The sequence below is a fragment of the Notolepis coatsorum genome, assembly GCF_963971535.1.
Source record: "Notolepis coatsorum genome assembly, chromosome: 4".
Lineage (NCBI taxonomy): Eukaryota > Metazoa > Chordata > Actinopteri > Aulopiformes > Paralepididae > Notolepis > Notolepis coatsorum.
Window position 1 is genome coordinate 58,987,814 of NC_140168.1, and position 20,000 is coordinate 59,007,813.

Here is a 20,000-nt window from a genome sequence, read left to right on the forward strand (position 1 = left end):
TGGATTTAACAAGAGAGAGAGAACGAGAGAGAGGGAGTGAGAAAGAGATAGTGTGTAGACGTGTGTGAGAGGGAGAAAGACACACAGATCGAGAGATCACAAGAGAGAGAATGAGTGTTAGAGATAGAGAGAGAGTGTTAACAGCAGGAGAGTGAGCAAATGTGACAAAATGAGAGGGAGAGAGAGAGAGAGAGAGAGAGAGAGATGGAGAAGGAACACGAGAGAGTGAGCGTTAGATAGAGTGTGTGTATAAGGGAGAAATGGGATGTGTAGAGAGACAAGAGTGTTTGCGGGAGAGCAGCGGAAAGAGCCAGAGAGAGAGAGAGATGGAGAGAAATGGAGAGGGAGCAAGAGAGTGAAAGTGTTAAGAGTGATAGGGAGTTTGAGTGTAGAGACGTGCTGAAAGAAAGAGCGAGGGAGACATTATGAGAGGATGCAAGAGAGAAAGAGCGAGGGAGAGACAGTATGAGAGGATGTAAGAGAGAAAGATCGAAGGAGAGACAGTATGAGAGGATGTAAGAGAGAAAGAGCAAGTGAGAGACAGTATGAGAGGATGTAAGAGAGAAAGAGCGAGGGAGAGACAGTATGAGAGGATGTAAGAGAGAAAGAGTGAGGGAGAGACAGTATGAGAGGATGTAAGAGAGAAAGAGCGAGGGAGAGACAGTATGAGAGGATGTAAGAGAGAAAGAGCGAGGGAGAGACAGTATGAGAGGATGTAAGAGAGAAAGAGCGAGGGAGAGACAGTATGAGAGGATGTAAGAGAGAAAGAGCAAGGGAGAGACAGTATGAGAGGATGTACTGTAAGAGAGAAAGAGCGAGGGAGAGACAGTATGAGAGGATGTAAGAGAGAAAGAGCAAGTGAGAGACAGTATGAGAGGATGTAAGAGAGAAAGAGCGAGGGAGAGACAGTATGAGAGGATGTAAGAGAGAAAGAGTGAGGGAGAGACAGTATGAGAGGATGTAAGAGAGAAAGAGCGAGGGAGAGACAGTATGAGAGGATGTAAGAGAGAAAGAGCGAGGGAGAGACAGTATGAGAGGATGTAAGAGAGAAAGAGCGAGGGAGAGACAGTATGAGAGGATGTAAGAGAGAAAGAGCGAGGGAGAGACAGTATGAGAGGATGTACTGTAAGAGAGAAAGAGCGAGGGAGAGACAGTATGAGAGGATATAAGAGAGAAAGAGCGAGGGAGAGACAGTATGAGAGGATGTAAGAGAGAAAGAGCGAGGGAGAGACAGTATGAGAGGATGTACTGTAAGAGAGAAAGAGCGAGGGAGAGACAGTATGAGAGGATATAAGAGAGAAAGAGCGAGGGAGAGACAGTATGAGAGGATGTAAGAGAGAAAGAGCGAGGGAGAGACAGTATGAGAGGATGTAAGAGAGAAAGAGCGAGGGAGAGACAGTATGAGAGGATGTACTGTAAGAGAGAAATATCGAGGGAGAGACAGTATGAGAGGATGTACTGTAAGAGAGAAAGAGCGAGGGAGAGACAGTATGAGAGGATGTAAGAGAGAAAGAGTGAGGGAGAGACAGTATGAGAGGATGTAAGAGAGAAAGAGCGAGTGAGAGACAGCATGAGAGGATGTAAGAGAGAAAGAGCGAGGGAGAGACAGCATGAGAGGATGTAAGAGAGAAAGAGCGAGGGAGAGACAGTATGGGAGGATGTAAGAGAGAAAGAGTGCTGGCAATATAGCAGTGTTATTTTCCCGGGGGGATTGAGGTCATTCCAGTTCCAGTCTCAAGAGCACTGCTGCAGCACAGATCTGTGGCCAAGTACACGACCACACACTGCACTGAACTTCACTTACTGCCTATATTATACCCAAGGCTTTTTTCCAAAGTTAGTTGCTTTTTTTCTTTCTGTAACAAACTTAAAACAATCATCTCACAAAAAATGTCGGGGGGGAAAAAACAAGGAAAGAAAAGAAAAAGAAAACGTACAGCAACATAAATCAACAGCTACATTAATTAATCGCCCATGGCGTATTTTTCTATGACAGACTATAAAGCATAAACAAACATAATACATTAAGCTCGGTGGGTCAGGAGACTTCCGGTGAGGGAGGATCAATCTTTGTGCAACGTGACACATTTTGTTATCTGGAGTTTAGTCCCAGAGAGATTATCACTGTCTCCCTCCGACTACACAAGGCTTTTCTGACTGCAGCCGAGAGCTCAGCCAAATGTCAGCCAAATGTCCCCCCTAGGCGGCGGTATTTGCCGTTTGCTCAGACCCATTCCCAATGATAACGTCAGGCTGGATGGATGAAAAATGAATGGATATCGCTAATAAAAGAAATATGGATTAAAACCCGAGATTTCTCTGGTTTGGCGCCCAGAGCATGGCGAGTTAACCCGGACTATCTCGGGTTTGGCCTCCAGTGAGTTAACAGACCGCTATGCTACGCGGCTAGCTAGCGCGCTGTACCCAGCATGCCGTTCAGTGGTGTAACAGTTCCCTCTCAATACACTGCTGTTTAAAAACAAGTACAAATAAATGTTTTGAGACTAAACAATATTTGCATAAACTATTCGATTTTTTATATCATTTAACGACAAAAATGCCCATCCGTAGTTCCTGAGAAAACACATTCAGGAGAATGGAACGGACGTCCGGAGGACAAGAGGAAAACATGCCTCTGGCCGCTGCTGCAGCTGGAGGCGTAGAGAAGACATGCAGGGGACTGGCTTCTGTTACGGGGCATGTGGGTTCAGATGATGTCCTCAGCCTGACAGACTGCCATCTAACAGGATCCAGAGGGTGAGTCACTACTCGCCTCTTAACTCTTTCCCCGCCAACATACTCGTTATTGGACGCCATCGCTTGAACGCCAACAACGAGTATACTCGTTATTTGACCGTTATTTTTTTTATTCGATATTTATATTCATTACAGGCACACAGATTCTGGGTTAACATGGGGAATCATCCTGAGAATGCCAAAATGCAATACCGGCCGCATCCAGCTAGACGGCGGTATCGAGCACCCTTTGAAACCTTATATCTTGGCCTGTGCAACGGTCAAATTCCATTCCATTCCGGTTCCATTGAAGCGAGTCAAATATCCCCGATCCATATGTTGTGGTGGGTTATGCCGTGGACCAAATGGACATCGGATGTACCAGATGGCGATCAAACAATTGGAATATTATTTTTGGAATACTCCCAATCACAGGTAAGGACTATCTGACGTAAATTTTTGCTTGATCGTGCAATGCTTTTATACCGATCGGGCTGATAAACGTTTTTAGTGTTCAATAAGAATGCCGTTACTGGTAATCAAATAATCAGAAACGACCCCCCCCCCCCCCCCCTTTCATGCATTCATGATGAAACATAATACCTACTATATAGATTTGATTTGGGAATAGTAGCGTGTCCAGGCAAGAAACGCCAACGCTTATAATAGAATTGACGTATAAGGCCTTAATACGGGAATAATGACTCAGCCTTTCGGGAATTACCCCAGACCACTATATTACTATACTACAAATGATACTTATATTCACCAGGGGAGAATGCGCGTATGTATGCATGGAACAATTATCTATTTTTTTTATCCATATAATATAGATATAATATATATATATATATATATATATATATATATATATATCCATATAATATAGAATATAGATTCAGCTCTACAAACAAGCCATGACACACAGGACAAGTTGAGGGAGTTGGGTGACAGATGGTGCGATGCATATTCTACCCCCCCCCCCCCCCCCCCCCCCACTACCACACACCCACACACACATTAGTCCATATCAGATACCGTCATTTGAGAAAGAGAGAGAGAGATAGATAGAGGGAGAGGGAGAGAGAAAGAGAGAGAGACAGAGAGAGACAGAGAGAGAGAGAGAGAGAGAGAGAGATAGAGAGAGAGAGATCTTATTTGAGACAGAGTTGTAGAATAGAAGAGAGCAGCCATGAAGGAAACCTTCTTCACAGTAACCTCCTCCTCCAGGAAAAACCTCTGAAGGTTTTGAACAAAGAGGAGCAGAGAGGTTGTCCTCTGGGCCTGTAGCAAACTGGCCCTACAGTACATGTACAGTACATACAACCAGGGGTGTGAAGTACTTGAGTAATTGTATTTCGTTACAATACTTAAGTACTGTTTTTGGGGATTTGTACTTTACTCAAGTATTATTAGGTTTGTATACTTGTACTTTTACTCAATTACATTTCAGAGGGAAAAAAAACATAATTTGTACTCCTTACAAAGTACAAATCTCGCAGGTCCAACGATTTTAATTAGTATATTTGTTTCTCTGGCCGAACTAACGTTAACGTTATTAATCCTGCAGCCGCGCTTTATTTAAAAACAGCCAATCAAATGGAAAATGAACCCGCCCATACCCATGCTGATTGGTCCTTGTGCAAGACTAGAAAGCGGGGATCTTTGATTAAACACCTGCTATCAGAAGAATTGATAGTGAGAAACACTTTAACTTTTTACAAAGTTTTTAGTATTTAAGTACATTTAAAAGTAGACACTTTTTTACTTTTACTCAAGTGTGTTTTTAGCCAGATACTCTGACTTTTACTTGAGTACGATTTTGAGAGGGTACCCATACTTTCACTTAAGTATAATTTCTCTGTACTTTTTACACCCCTGCATACAACATGACCAGACATATGTCTCCTTGTAGATATGCCCAGCCAAGTATAAGTTATACAGTATGAAAAATAATAGGAAGCTCATTGGATGCAGCAAATAGTTGATTAAAGCTTTAGTTGTGCACAGAATAGAACAGGCACAAAGAAGCCAGGGACACAAGTGGCTGTAGATTATACATGTAGCTGTAGCAACACATCTCAAACTAGTGTTCTTCCTCAGGCAGCATTGAACTAGTGCAGGGGTTCTCAAACCTTTTTTATACCACAACCCCATTTTATTTAGGATATTTTTTGGCGACCCCACACTTAACGTATCGTGGAATTTCAACGTGGAATTAAGGAATATCAAAATAAAAGCACACTAAATTGTTGAACTTGATCATGCATATTTATTAGAAAATGTAATTACAGCACTATGTTATCAATACAGATTTATAAAACTAGGCATATTTAGCCAAAATATGTTGCCAATGCGCGACCCCACTGTCACCTACCCACGACCCACTTTGGGTCGTGACCAGTAGTTTGAGAACTGCTGAACTAGTGTTCTTCCTCAGGCAGCATTGAATGGCGGACTATAGTCAGGTCCTTAGTCATTTTCCCTTTTCCCCGCCTTTCCCCCCCTGACTATCATTACTGCCTGAGGAAACACATTGCTACAACTACATGTATATCTACAGCCATCGGTGTCCCTGGCTTCTGCCAGTGCCTGTTTAATTCTGTGCACAACTATAGCTTTAATAAACTGTTGCTGCAATAGAAAGGAGCTTTCTATTACTGTATTGTCATGTTGTTGATGAAGCCCTTTCCTCCACTGTTTTCTTTGTTGCAGTATAAGGTGCGCATACACACGTTCCTCCTCTGCAGTATGTACAGCAGGTGGAGCCGGCAGGGTGTCATCATGCTCCTGGTAAAGAGATGGATTCTGATCTCTATACTGTATGCCCCCCTTCTCTCACACACACCTCTGGCACTAGTCTATGGGGAGTGAAGGAAGGGAAAGAAACTACAATCCTCCACCCACACCTCCCACCCTATCTCTCTCTCACTCTCTTTCTGTTTCTCCCTTTCCCCCCAACTGTTTGAACTGATAGGCTTCTCACCTTCTCAAGAACTCTCAACCCACACCTCCTACACCTCCCACCCTCTCTCTCTCTCTCTCTCTCTCTCTCTCTCTCTCTCTCTCTCTCTCTCTCTCTCTCTCGCTCTCTCGACAAGAAAAACTAAAACGATAATATGGCACTACTGCATGTATCATTTCAAAGCCGTCTCAACCCGAGGGGCATGCCAAGAAGAACCTCAGTGTCAGTGATTTGAGAGGAAAGAAAGAAAGACAGAGAGAAAGAGACCAATAAAATGAAAGAGAGAGAGTGAGCATATGGCATTTTTTGCAGTTCCCCTCTCCTTGTCTCCCTGTCTTTGCTGTGGGGAGCAGCGACACAGGGTTGGACAGGTTTATGGCTCAGCTAAACAGCCAACACCACACTGAGTAGAGATCACAAACTCCCCTACAGTAAACAACACCACACTGAGTAGACATCACAAACTCCCCTACAGTAAACAACACCCCACTAATCAGACATCACAAACTCCCCTACAGTAAACAACACCACACTGAGTAGACATCACAAACTCCCCTACAGTAAACAACACAACACTAAGTAGAGATCACAAACTCCCCTACAGTAAACAACACAACACTAAGTAGAGATCACAAACTCCCCTACAGTAAACAACACCCCACTGAGTAGAGATCACAAACTCCCCTACAGTAAACAACACCACTGAGTAGAGATCACAAACTCCCCTACAGTAAACAACACCACTGAGTAGAGATCACAAACTCCCCTACAGTAAACAACATCACACTGAGTAGACATCACAAACTCCCCTACAGTAAACAACATCACACTGAGTAGACATCACAAACTCCCCTACAGTAAACAACACCACACTAAGTAGAGATCACAAACTCCCCTACAGTAAACAACACCCCACTAAGTAGAGATCACAAACTCCCCTACAGTAAACAACACCACTGAGTAGAGATCACAAACTCCCCTACAGTAAACAACACCCCACTAAGTAGAGATCACAAACTCCCCTACAGTAAACAACACCCCACTAAGTAGAGATCACAAACTCCCCTACAGTAAACAACACCACTGAGTAGAGATCACAAACTCCCCTACAGTAAACAACGCCCCACTAAGTAGAGATCACAAACTCCCCTACAGTAAACAACACCCCACTAAGTAGAGATCACAAACTCCCCTACAGTAAACAACACCCCACTAAGTAGAGATCACAAACTCCCCTACAGTAAACAACACCACTGAGTAGAGATCACAAACTCCCCTACAGTAAACAACACCACTGAGTAGAGATCACAAACGCCCCTACAGTAAACAGCACCACTAAGTAGAGATCACAAACTCCCCTACAGTAAACAACACCACTGAGTAGAGATCACAAACTCCCCTACAGTAAACAACACCCCACTAAGTAGAGATCACAAACTCCCCTACAGTAAACAACACCCCACTAAGTAGAGATCACAAACTCCCCTACAGTAAACAACACAACACTAAGTAGAGATCACAAACTCCCCTACAGTAAACAACACCCCACTGAGTAGAGATCACAAACTCCCCTACAGTAAACAACACCACTGAGTAGAGATCACAAACTCCCCTACAGTAAACAACACCACTGAGTAGAGATCACAAACTCCCCTACAGTAAACAACATCACACTGAGTAGACATCACAAACTCCCCTACAGTAAACAACATCACACTGAGTAGACATCACAAACTCCCCTACAGTAAACAACACCACACTAAGTAGAGATCACAAACTCCCCTACAGTAAACAACACCCCACTAAGTAGAGATCACAAACTCCCCTACAGTAAACAACACCACTGAGTAGAGATCACAAACTCCCCTACAGTAAACAACACCCCACTAAGTAGAGATCACAAACTCCCCTACAGTAAACAACACCCCACTAAGTAGAGATCACAAACTCCCCTACAGTAAACAACACCACTGAGTAGAGATCACAAACTCCCCTACAGTAAACAACGCCCCACTAAGTAGAGATCACAAACTCCCCTACAGTAAACAACACCCCACTAAGTAGAGATCACAAACTCCCCTACAGTAAACAACACCCCACTAAGTAGAGATCACAAACTCCCCTACAGTAAACAACACCACTGAGTAGAGATCACAAACTCCCCTACAGTAAACAACACCACTGAGTAGAGATCACAAACGCCCCTACAGTAAACAGCACCACTAAGTAGAGATCACAAACTCCCCTACAGTAAACAACACCACTGAGTAGAGATCACAAACTCCCCTACAGTAAACAACACCCCACTAAGTAGAGATCACAAACTCCCCTACAGTAAACAACACCCCACTAAGTAGAGATCACAAACTCCCCTACAGTAAACAACACCACTGAGTAGAGATCACAAACTCCCCTACAGTAAACAACACCCCACTAAGTAGAGATCACAAACTCCCCTACAGTAAACAACACCACTGAGTAGAGATCACAAACTCCCCTACAGTAAACAACACCACACTAAGTAGACATCACAAACTCCCCTACAGTAAACAACATCACACTGAGTAGAGATCACAAACTCCCCTACAGTAAACAACACCACACTAAGTAGACATCACAAACTCCCCTGAGCATTAGCGTTGCACCGGGAACAACTCTGTCAAGATTGAACTGTATGTAGAAAAAACAAAAAAAAAAACGATTTTTTTTTTTTTGCAATAATCCCACAGTTGTATATATCCCTCTATGTCATTCCAAAAGGATACAAAAATAGATTAATAAATAAATAAAAATGCTACCTTTGCGGGCGATCCGGACACAGTTGATTCTCGTCTCCTGTGAAAAAGAAAGAAGGAAGAAAAAACAACAAAAATAAGTCAATCTGCCTTAAATGCGGGACGCACACACAACCACCACTACACAAACAGTACACAACCACCACTACACAAACAGTACACAACCACCACTACACAAACAAGACATTAAAAAAAGAACACAGGACATACAGTACAGCACATATTATGTTATTACAAAGTGAGACATTCTCAACGCGCACACGCAGCCATTGAAACATGCGACAGTGGCAGTGCACATTAGAGTGTGTGTATGTGTGTGTGTGTGTGTGTGTGTGTGTGTGTGTGTGTGTGTGTGTGTGTGTGTGTGTGTGTGTGTGTGTGTGTGTGTGTGTGTGTGTGTGTGTGTGTGCGTGCGTGTGCGTGAGGGTGTGTCAAAGTCACCGAGCCCTTTGCTGCAGAGGGAAGAGAGATAATTGAAATTCCCGAGTGGATGACATCTCATTGTGACGAGAGAGACCTCTACTCCCTGCTTCGTGCGGCACCAGGTCCCGGCGGCGACGCGCCTCCCTGATTGGCTCCCTCCCACTCTCTCCGACCAGCCACCCCTATCCCTACTCAGTTGAGGGAGGGGTGGGACATTACTAAATTAAGATTTAAAAATGCTAAATCAGGCTTTATGGGCAATTATGCTAATCTGTGCTTCAAGATTCGAGTCAAATCATGTCACCTAAAACGGGTGCCAAATTGGCTATTTCTATTTTAAATTCTTTTTTAATTTTCATTGAAAATCAGCTCGGAGGGATTTCTCATCACCGCCGTCATACTGCCGGCAGAAGTTATATTTACCCTTCTCGTTTGGAAGAGAAGGTGATATTTCATGTGGCGTCTTCTTCTCCGTCAAGGTGCCCCCCAAAGCCCCCGCCCCACACCCAGTCACTGTGTCCTGCCCCGGTCTGGCACCTGCCCCGCCCCACACCCAGTCACTGTGTCCTGCCCCGGTCTGGCACCTGCCCCGCCCCACACCCAGTCACTGTGTCCTGCCCCGGCCTGGCACCTGCCCCGCCCCACACCCAGTCACTGTGTCCTGCCCCGGCCTGGCACCTGCCCCGCCCCACACCCAGTCACTGTGTCCTGCCCTGGCCTGGCACCTGCCCCGCCCCACACCCAGTCACTGTGTCCTGCCCTGGCCTGGCACCTGCCCCACCCCAAACCCGGTCACTGTGTCCTGCCCCGGTCTGGCACCTGCCCTGCCCCACACCCAGTCACTGTGTCCTGCCCCGACCTGGCACCTGCCCCACACCCAGTCACTGTGTCCTGCCCCGGCCTGGCACCTGCCCCGCCCCAGACCCGGTCACTGTGTCCTGCCCCGGTCTGGCACCTGCGATATGAGATATGATTTTTTTTTCTTTTTTCTTTTTTAAACATCACAATATGTATACGTTATACATCATGATGGAATTGGCCCGAGCCAGTGGTCATTTAATGATAATCCCCCGTTTTACTGTCACCTGCCTACCAAGATGTCTGTGAGGACGACGGAATGGAATTGATGTTCATATCGAGCTGAATGGTGAAATGAATATGTGATACAGGATCAAACTGTCAAATTCTCAATAATTATTTTGGTAGACATCTGACTCAATATTTTCATCTCTTCAGTCATATAGACAGCGACATGGTGACGCACTCTTCAGTCATATAGACAGCGACATGGTGACTCACTCTTCAGTCATATAGACAGCGACATGGTGACGCACTCTTCAGTCATATAGACAGCGACATGGTGACTCACTCTTCAGTCATATAGACAGCGACATGGTGCCTCACTCTTCAGTCATATAGACAGCGACATGGTGCCTCACTCTTCAGTCATATAGACAGCGACATGGTGCCTCACTCTTCAGTCATATAGACAGCGACATGGTGACTCACTCTTCAGTCATATAGACAGCGACATGGTGACTCACTCTTCAGTCATATAGACAGCGACATGGTGACGCACTCTTCAGTCATATAGACAGCGACATGGTGACTCACTCTTCAGTCATATAGACAGCAACATGGTGACTCACTTTTCAGTCATATAGACAGCGACATGGTGCCTCACTCTTCAGTCATATAGACAGCGACATGGTGCCTCACTCTTCAGTCATATAGACAGCGACATGGTGACTCACTCTTCAGTCATATAGACAGCGACATGGTGACTCACTCTTCAGTCGTATAGACAGCGACATGGTGCCTCACTCTTCAGTCATATAGACAGCGACATGGTGACTCACTCTTCAGTCATATAGACAGCGACATGGTGCCTCACTCTTCAGTCATATAGACAGCGACATGGTGACTCACTCTTCAGTCATATAGACAGCGACATGGTGACTCACTCTTCAGTCATATAGACAGCGACATGGTGACTCACTCTTCAGTCATATAGACAGCGACATGGTGCCTCACTCTTCAGTCATATAGACAGCGACATGGTGACTCACTCTTCAGTCATATAGACAGCGACATGGTGACTCACTCTTCAGTCATATAGACAGCGACATGGTGCCTCACTCTTCAGTCATATAGACAGCGACATGGTGACTCACTCTTCAGTCATATAGACAGCGACATGGTGACTCACTCTTCAGTCATATAGACAGCGACATGGTGACTCACTCTTCAGTCATATAGACAGCAACATGGTGACTCACTCTTCAGTCATATAGACAGCGACATGGTGACTCACTCTTCAGTCATATAGACAGCGACATGGTGACTCACTCTTCACACACACGTTTACATTCGCTCTAGAAATGAGACTGTAGCCTTTTTACAGATTTCACGGTGCCGATTGTACCCGACCAGAAGAGCTTGTTAGGGGCAATTTCGATGCGTTTCATGCATAGGCCGCGGAACCGGTATGGCCAGTGGGGCCGTGGCCATACCTACCTTGGCGTGTATCAAACATCAAACATTATGTAAACATTTTAATATATCAGCAAATACATTTACGTTCTTAACACTTTCAGAGCCCAAGCTTAACCTTGATTTACCGGTTGAATGCCCACCATCCACTTCAATGTTAGCGTTAATAACGCCTCATCTTTGTTTTAAATTATGTGATAAGCCCGTCGCTTATCAATGACTCGTTTTCCAGTCAACATTGTCGAAGCGGATTGTTTTTTTATCGGTTCATTTTCGTTTTATAGCATTTTGAAAAGGGGGTCAACAGTCCAAAGTAATGGGGACTGTGGTAGGGAGGTGAAGAAGAGAGTGCAGGTCGGGTTGTGCGGGTGGAGAAGGATGACAGGGGTGATCTGCGATAGAAGGGTACCAGCAAGAGTAAAGGGAAAGGTCTACAGCACGGTAGTGAGACCAGCTATGCTGTATGGTCTAGAAACAGTGGCGCTGACCAACAAGCAGGTGGCAGAGCTGGAGGTGGCAGAGATGAAGACGTTAAGGTTCTCTCTGGGAGTAACAAGGTTGGACAAAATCGAAAATGTCTACATCAGAGGAACGGCCCATGTTAAGCAGTTCGGGCAGAAAGTGAGAGAAGCAAGACTGAGATGGTTTGGACATGTGCGGAGGAGGGAGGTGGGGTACATCGGGAGGAGGATGCTGGAGATGGAGCTGCCAGGAAAGAGGAGGAGGGGAAGGCCCAAGAGGAGGTTTATGGACACAGTGAAGGAGGACATGCAGGCAGTGGGAGTGACGGAGGACGACGCAGAGGACAGAAACAGATGGAAACGGATGATCCGCTGAGGTGACCCCTGACGGGAAAAGCAGAAAGAAAAAGAAGAAGACTGGAATATTCTAGAATACACAAAAACGTTGTCATTTTTCGGCCTATTTATGAATCGTTTTCAAATAAACGCTAGATTATCGATAGTATATGTGTACGTATGCACGCTGGGGCCGCAAGCTGAAAATCGATTATCTGAGTTCCTCATCAGCGATCGCGCATACACACACACACACACATAAAAACGCTGATATCTCAGCGAATTATATATCTCTGATTATCCCAAGAATGGTAAAATAGATTCCTTACCTCAGATCAGATGTTCTCCAAAAAGATCATTCCAATTTCTGATCGCCATTCCAAAAATCGATCACTACTGTCTACTATCGATTGGCTACTGTGAATATATATTCCAGGCTGATTCCCGTCCCGCGATGACTTCCATGTTGAGCAGACAGCTTGCCAGCTCAATGAGCCAGCTGGCTCCGCCTCTACATATCGACTGATCCCAGGTCAGTCTAAGCGACTGACGTGCAGTTACTCAGGGATAGACGATAGGGGACGCTTTTTTCCATTCTGAGCTGCTGGAGGAGCTGCTGTACCAACGGGAGACTCGGTTGATGAAATATGAAATCAGATCGCTAATAAAAAAATTAAACGCTAATACACGTCGTGGGCATTCAGGCATTGGGCTGATAAAACGTCACATGACGTTATGGGCACTGAAAGTGTTAATGTATTGCACTTTTGCGCGCTTCCCGGGCTAATTTCCACTATCTGTACGTAGCCTATCACAAGCGACAAACTCTGTTTCTTAATGATTGATTGGCTATTGACCGGCATTTTGAGCAGAGAGACCTGCATGTGGTTGCTGACCTGGAACGTCTGATTGTAACTGCGGCTAAAGGGGAGATGGGCAGTTACCCGTCCTCCACACTGTCGCTCTACGAGAAGGATTTTGACTTTGACAGTTTACGCGCACAGTTGAATGTGCTGCCAGATGCGATCCGAACGTCTGGAATTACCGTCACAACAGTAGCATCAGTATAACATCGGCAATGAAAGCTGCTCCGGTAGCGAAACCCTATTGCCAGATGTACAGGCAGATGTACACAGGTTTTATACAATTGAGAGGTCATTCTCAACCCTTCGTCGGATGAAGACTTATCTAAGGTCAAGAATGACTCAAAGGAGACTCAATGACTTGATGTGCAGCCACACACACAGGGATTCTTTGTCCAATGTGGATGTTCTCGCCATTGCCAGTGACTTCATTCAGCACAACGAGAGACGGAGGAACTTCTTGGGGAATGTTTAAGACGGGGTGGTGAGTGTTGACATTTTTTAATCCTACTGTATGAAACTGGACTCGACATGTCAAATTATTTACGCTTTCTAATAATACTGGTTAAGTAATGCATATTATGATACTATTTGATTGTGACTAAAGTGTAGGCTATAATCAATAAACGAATGCGTTACGAGCATGTGGCTTGGTTTTGGCGGGGGAGCAACGTCACGTAATTTTTGGCCCTACCCATTCGAAATGCGTTCCGCGGCCCATGGTTTCATGCATACAAGCACGGAACCGTCCAGACCCACTAAAGGTTATACATGTTGCACTCGCTAGCAAACACTCACTAGCCAACAAACAGTCATGGGTGCAGGACCTTACAGTACATTATTTGAAGCATTCATTAATCCCTCTGGTATCTTGTAAGCCGATACCCTCCAGCAAACTAAAAAGCAGTTTCACTGTGTTGAAAGGCAGCTAATGCTAGCTGTGTAGCCGGTTATCTTCGCAATGGCTCCGTGGCACAGTGTGCTCTGAGGATCCTAAACGAGGATATCAGCCTTGATATAGGAAACACCACCCTACTTCTTTGACTCATGTTATGACATGCCGTGTTCCACATTTAGCACAGGTCAAGCCAGACAATTTCAGATAGCACCAGCAGGTATCGCACTAACTAGTCGCGGGTTAGCAAAAACCAGTCGATGAAGCTGTGGAGGCGAGCCATCTTAGACAGCCATTCTCTTGAGACTCTCACTGGATTTTTAACAGCTGGGAGGCGGCTTTAGTGTTGTTGATATGTTGCGAGTGAAAGCTGGATAATGTGGATAATGCCATTCAAGCTGATGCTTTAGGGAGAATGAACGGTTACATGACCTGCATGTGAGTTCTACAAAATGTCCCTCGTAAAATGTATGAGTGAGGGAATGAGTGAGTGAGTGAGTGAGTCGCCACGTGTGTCCCCTGTGGTGGCAGTCCTGCGGGGGATAAAGTTTCATAGTGTTATGTCTAATATATATATGCCGGTATTCTGCAGCCCTAATTCCCATACGGCACATGTGTAAGAGGAGTGACAGGTAGCTACAGATGATGGATGGTAACAGGAAGCTGCATTAGTCCCCAGCCTGGATGTGGTGGTGCAATGTGACATACAGCACCCGCAGTCTCTGTATAATACATAGAATTACAGGCTAGAATTTTCTAAAGTGCCGTCTGATTTGTTGCAGACAAATAAAAAAGCGGGGGTGGGGGGTGCGAGAGAGAGAGACATAGAGAGAGAGAGAGAGAGAGAGAGAGAGAGAGAGAGAGAGAGACGGAGAGAGAGAGAGCGAGAGAGAGCGAGAGCAAGAGAAAAAAGAGAGGTGGGTGGGAGAGAAAGTGACAGAGAGATATGGGGGGGAGAGAGATAGAGACAGGAGGGAGAGAGAGGGGAGGGAGAAAGAGAGAAGTGGGAGGGAGATGGAGAAAGAGAAAGAGAGAAGGGTGGGAGGGAGAGAGAGAAAGAGAGAGATTGAGAGTGAGATACAAAGAGAGGAGAGTGAGGGGGAGAGAGAGAGAAGAAGAGCGAGCTAGAGAGAGAGAGCTAGAGAGAGAGAGATAGAGAGAGAGAAGGGTGGGAGGGATAGAGAGAGAGCAGACCTTGTGATTTGTGTATGCGTGTTTTATAAGTAACCGGCTGCACCATGGTATCTTTCAAGCCTCAGTAAAGGCGCATCCGCCAGAAGCAATTACAGTCTCCATTCAACGACAGCCTCCTGGTCCAAGGTAAAGCCTACATCTAATTTATCCGGGGTAATTGTCAAAATAATTTGCTCCCGTCCCCCCCCTACCTCACCATCTCTCACAGAGGAGCTCCGCATCATCAGAAAAAAAAGCTTCTCTTTGAAAACAGATCGAGATTCAAACGCGTTTGAAGGGCAAAAGGCACTCGTAGAATCAACACCGATGATGATATTCTGGTGGTCGTTCTGTTCTGTCCCCCCCCCTCCCTCTCTCTCCCCCCCCCCCCGGGTCAGAACAGGAGTGACTGGAAGCGAGAGGCATTACCATTCCAATACACTGTGTAAAACATTCTTTAATTGGGTCTTAGGGGAGAGGACTCATTCCGACTGGAAACCCGTAGCTCGACGTACCGTAAAAGGCTTTAACTGTTAACTCCAGATCAATAAAAGCCAGAGGGATTTCAATCTGATTGCAACCTTTGAAGGCACACACACACGCGCACACATACACACACGCGCACACATACACACACGCGCACACATACACACACAGAGTGGTTGAAAGACCTTGACCTTGGCCACAGCTGACGAGCCATGTAATAGTTTTACAAGCAGTAAAAAAAAAGAAAAAAAAGGCCCTACCGCCACCAAAACACACACACACACACACCTCAGTATAAAACACATGCATACACACACACACACACACACACACACACACACACACACACCCGCCTCAGTATAAAACACACACAAGTTGATGGGATGGTCTGTCTGAGAGGGGCACCATGGGAGCCAGGCAGACGTGAGCAATTCTGCCTCCATATGAGTGTAACGATTTAAACAGTGTTTGTTTTCTTTGCACCTGTGCGCACGCACGCACACACACGCACGCACACGCACGCACTCACGCACGCACACACGCACACACACACGCCCACCACTTCTCACTTATTCATGCTTGAAATACAAAAAGTTTTCTTTAGAGTTTTAAAGTCTAGGGGGGGGGGGGGGGGGGGGTGAAATGTTTGGATTTTGGATCCCTTGAGGGAAAAAAAGGCTTTTAACCCATTTAATCCCAACTGTGTTTAAAGCTCCTTTTTAATGCTGGAAACGGCAGAGCACTATGTGGTGCAAGTGGGTGGTAAGAAAAGCCAAAGGATCTATATTTTTCAAGGAAATCATTTTTATGTAAATCAACTATGGCCAGACAAAAAAACTAAAAAACAAAACAAAGGTGGAATCAGTAGCAAAATCATTTATTTTCTTTATGACTAAATATCATCAAATATTATCAAGCAATACACTGGTGGCAATACATTTCTACAGACATAGCGTTCCAAAGCCAAGCTAATTGCAGAATAATCTACATGGGATGGACACACTAGTAAAGTTCACATTCAAATGAGTCAATTGGATGGATAAAAGACAATTGGAAGAAACAAAGTGGATCTGCCTATAGCTAACTAAAGCTAAGACTGAAGGAATACTTTTCCTGCATATACTGGACTGCTTACTAATGAGAACTTTGAGGGCAAACTCAGCAGTTATTATGGCTAACAACAATAGCTCTCGGAATGAGCTGCCCTTTCATTCTGACGCCGTCCCCATTCAACGACAACGATTTCCCTCACATTTTCACGGGGGAGCGAGGAAAGGAGGACTTGTCTGTCCTTCTCAAACACTTTGAGGTAGCTGTGTAGCGGCTAATCCGAATGATGATGATGACAGTTTAGCTAAGCTGCTGCCCACACGCCACACTACCTGATGCAGTAAGGGCTGATGATACAGTGGTGAAAGAAAAACTGAAAGGAGTTTTTTGGACTGTCAACACCTTTCAAAGCGATGTCGTATGTACATAATATATTGTGGCAAACGTCACCATATGCCACTGAAAGGAAGAGGTCGTGGCGCAGGAATCTGGCTCTGCGTCATCTGCAGCACGGGGAATCCCGGAAGTGACAGCGAGTGGCACTCGCACCGCGTCACTCGCTGTCAAGGAATTCCTGGCTGGCGAGACAATGCTGTTGCGTCACGCCTCAAAGCGAACTGGCCGGAATACGGCGAACGATTGGTGCGCGGAACGAGGAACGGGAGTGTTTATAATAACGTGTCCTTATTCCCTCGTTCAACGCACATGTCCGTAGCGGACATAGTGGTAGCGTTTTAGATAGATGTTTATTTACTGATGGAATACACACTGCGCAGCACATAGGCAGACACACTTCATACGCACGCATGCATGACACGCCCATTAGTTGATTAGACCGGATAAGATACACCTGCGCATAATTAGAGACACAGATCCCATGCACACATGGTACCACATCCATTCATAAAAGACTAGTGTAGAGAGGGTTATTTTGAGCGTGTTGTAGGTGGTTGTTGTTGTTGTTGTTGTAGAGAAAGAGATATTGTATTCAGAGTGTTCGTGACAGTGAGTGGTGGAGTAGAAGGAAAGAGGGAAGCAGTTAGGAGATTGTGTGTGTATCGACCCTTTGGACTGGCTGAGATTCTCCCTTGTGTACCAACCCTTTTCTGGACGACGAACCTGAGTATCGAATAATCCCCTTTCTAGCAACAAACCCCCTTTTGTGTTATTGACCCCCGGACTGTCTGACCATTCTATATTGCCTGTTGTGCGCTTGTGGTGAGTGGGATAGTGGGAAGCGCAGTCTGCTGGTGTATGATTTGTTTTGCTATTATTTGTGATTTAAATAAAGGAAACAAAAGAGACCGTTTGTGTGGAAATTACAAGTTCTTGTGGGTTTTTGGACTGTGGCGAGCCTGCTTTATACACGGTTCGTTACAATATATACGTGTAATACATGTAATAAAACACATACATGTACATGCAATAGCAACTGGGGTACACAAGAAAATATTTGAAATATTTAAATAGAATAGAGCTAAGAACAACAACAACAAAAGAAAAAGCATTATGGAGACAAGCGTTAGTATGAAAGTAGGATAAAGGCCCCCACTCCCCACTCGCTATCCCTCCTTGGATGAATAGACAGGTACAGAGACTCTTACCGCGAGCCTGATTGCTATTCAAATCAGACACGTTATACTACTGCAATGCACTTTACTGCAAATTTGCACTCTGGTTAGTTGCCAACTTCCTTTCGTTCGACACTCTTTTCTCCTTGACCACCGTGATGACAGACTCTTTTCTCCTTGACCACCATGAGGACAGACACTCTTTTCTCCTTGACCACCGTGAGGACAGACACTCTTCTCACCTTGACCACCGTGAGGACAGACACTCTTCTCACCTTGACCACCGTGAGGACAGACACTCTTTTCTCCTTGACCACCGTGAGGACAGACACTCTTTTCTCCTTGACCACCGTGAGGACAGACACTCTTTTCTCCTTGACCACCGTGAGGACAGACACTCTTTTCTCCTTGACCACCGTGAGGACAGACACTCTTTTCTCCTTGACCACCATGAGGACAGACACTCTTTTCTCCTTGACCACCGTGAGGACAGACACCCTTCTCACCTTGACCACGTGAGGACAGACACTCTTCTCACCTTGACCACGTGAGGACAGACACTCTTCTCACCTTGACCACGTGAGGACAGACACTCTTCTCACCTTGACCACCGTGAGGACAGACACTCTTCTCACCTTGACCACGTGAGGACAGACACTCTTCTCACCTTGACCACCGTGAGGACAGACACTCTTTTTTCCTTGACCACGTGAGGACAGACACTCTTCTCACCTTGACCACCGTGAGGACAGACACTCTTTTTTCCTTGACCACCGTGAGGACAGACACTCTTTTCTCCTTGACCACCATGAGGACAGACACTCTTTTTTCCTTGACCACCGTGAGGACAGACACTCTTTTCTCCTTGACCACCATGAGGACAGACACTCTTCTCACCTTGACCACGTGGTGACAGACTCTTGAGGGACAATTGCCAGCTACTGATTTCACCAAATGCCCCAAACAAGATGGATGATGGTGCTGCCCCACCTACGCCACTCACTAGAGACAGTTTATCCAAAGTGGATGTGACCAAAACGAGGACTCATAATAGCGGGCGCTCTTGTACATGCTTGTGTCGTGACAGTGGAGCAGACCTCTCCATTATCAGTGGGTATTTTAGGATGTCTACAACTGCTCTCCACAGGAGGCCAATTGTAAAACAGTTTGTGCCTCCCACGGGTGTCACAGCCAGGTGACCCATTCTGTGGGTACAGAAGTATTGCCCAAAAGCCAATAATAATTCACACATTCCCTCCAAGTTGTCCAGTCACTCCTGTTGGGGTTTCAGGAGCTTACAGTTTACACATGATAGCACACTTCTATCATGTTCACGTACCTGCCCATCATCTTTCTCTAGTGCTCAGCTTCAATAATTGACACATATAGCGCACAAATACTGTAGCCAATGCAACGTAGAAAGTTGCTGATTCCAGTTAAGTGATTTGAACACATATATTTAAAGTAATTAAGTAATTAAGTAATTAAACAGGCCTACATTTCCTTTGATGCTAATCTTTTCTGTTTTGTGGAAATTAACGATGGAATTATACAATCTGGCTTTAGAAAATGGAATCCAGACCATAAACACATCATTGTGAGCTTTTATGAAAACTTGCAGAAAATTATGGTATTTATGTCTTTATGAGCAATTAACGCCATGATTAAATGAAAATAAACATAATTCTACACAAGGCCAATAATAATTGGGGCCAGAGCTTACTGGGATGCTGTTTGTGTATTGTGTGTGTGT

At 45.3% G+C, this 20,000-nt stretch overlaps 1 protein-coding gene across 1 annotated transcript in view; it reads right to left on the reverse strand.

Moving 5' to 3' along the window:
* The window catches only part of ptprua (protein tyrosine phosphatase receptor type Ua), a gene marked incomplete at its 5' end in the record, with an annotated part of 205,691 nt that overhangs the window by 84,278 nt on the left and 101,413 nt on the right, over nucleotides 1-20,000 (reverse strand). The window contains 1 exon segment of the mRNA XM_084311954.1: nucleotides 8,500-8,536. Within this exon segment, the coding sequence (XP_084168080.1) occupies nucleotides 8,500-8,536 (37 nt within the window).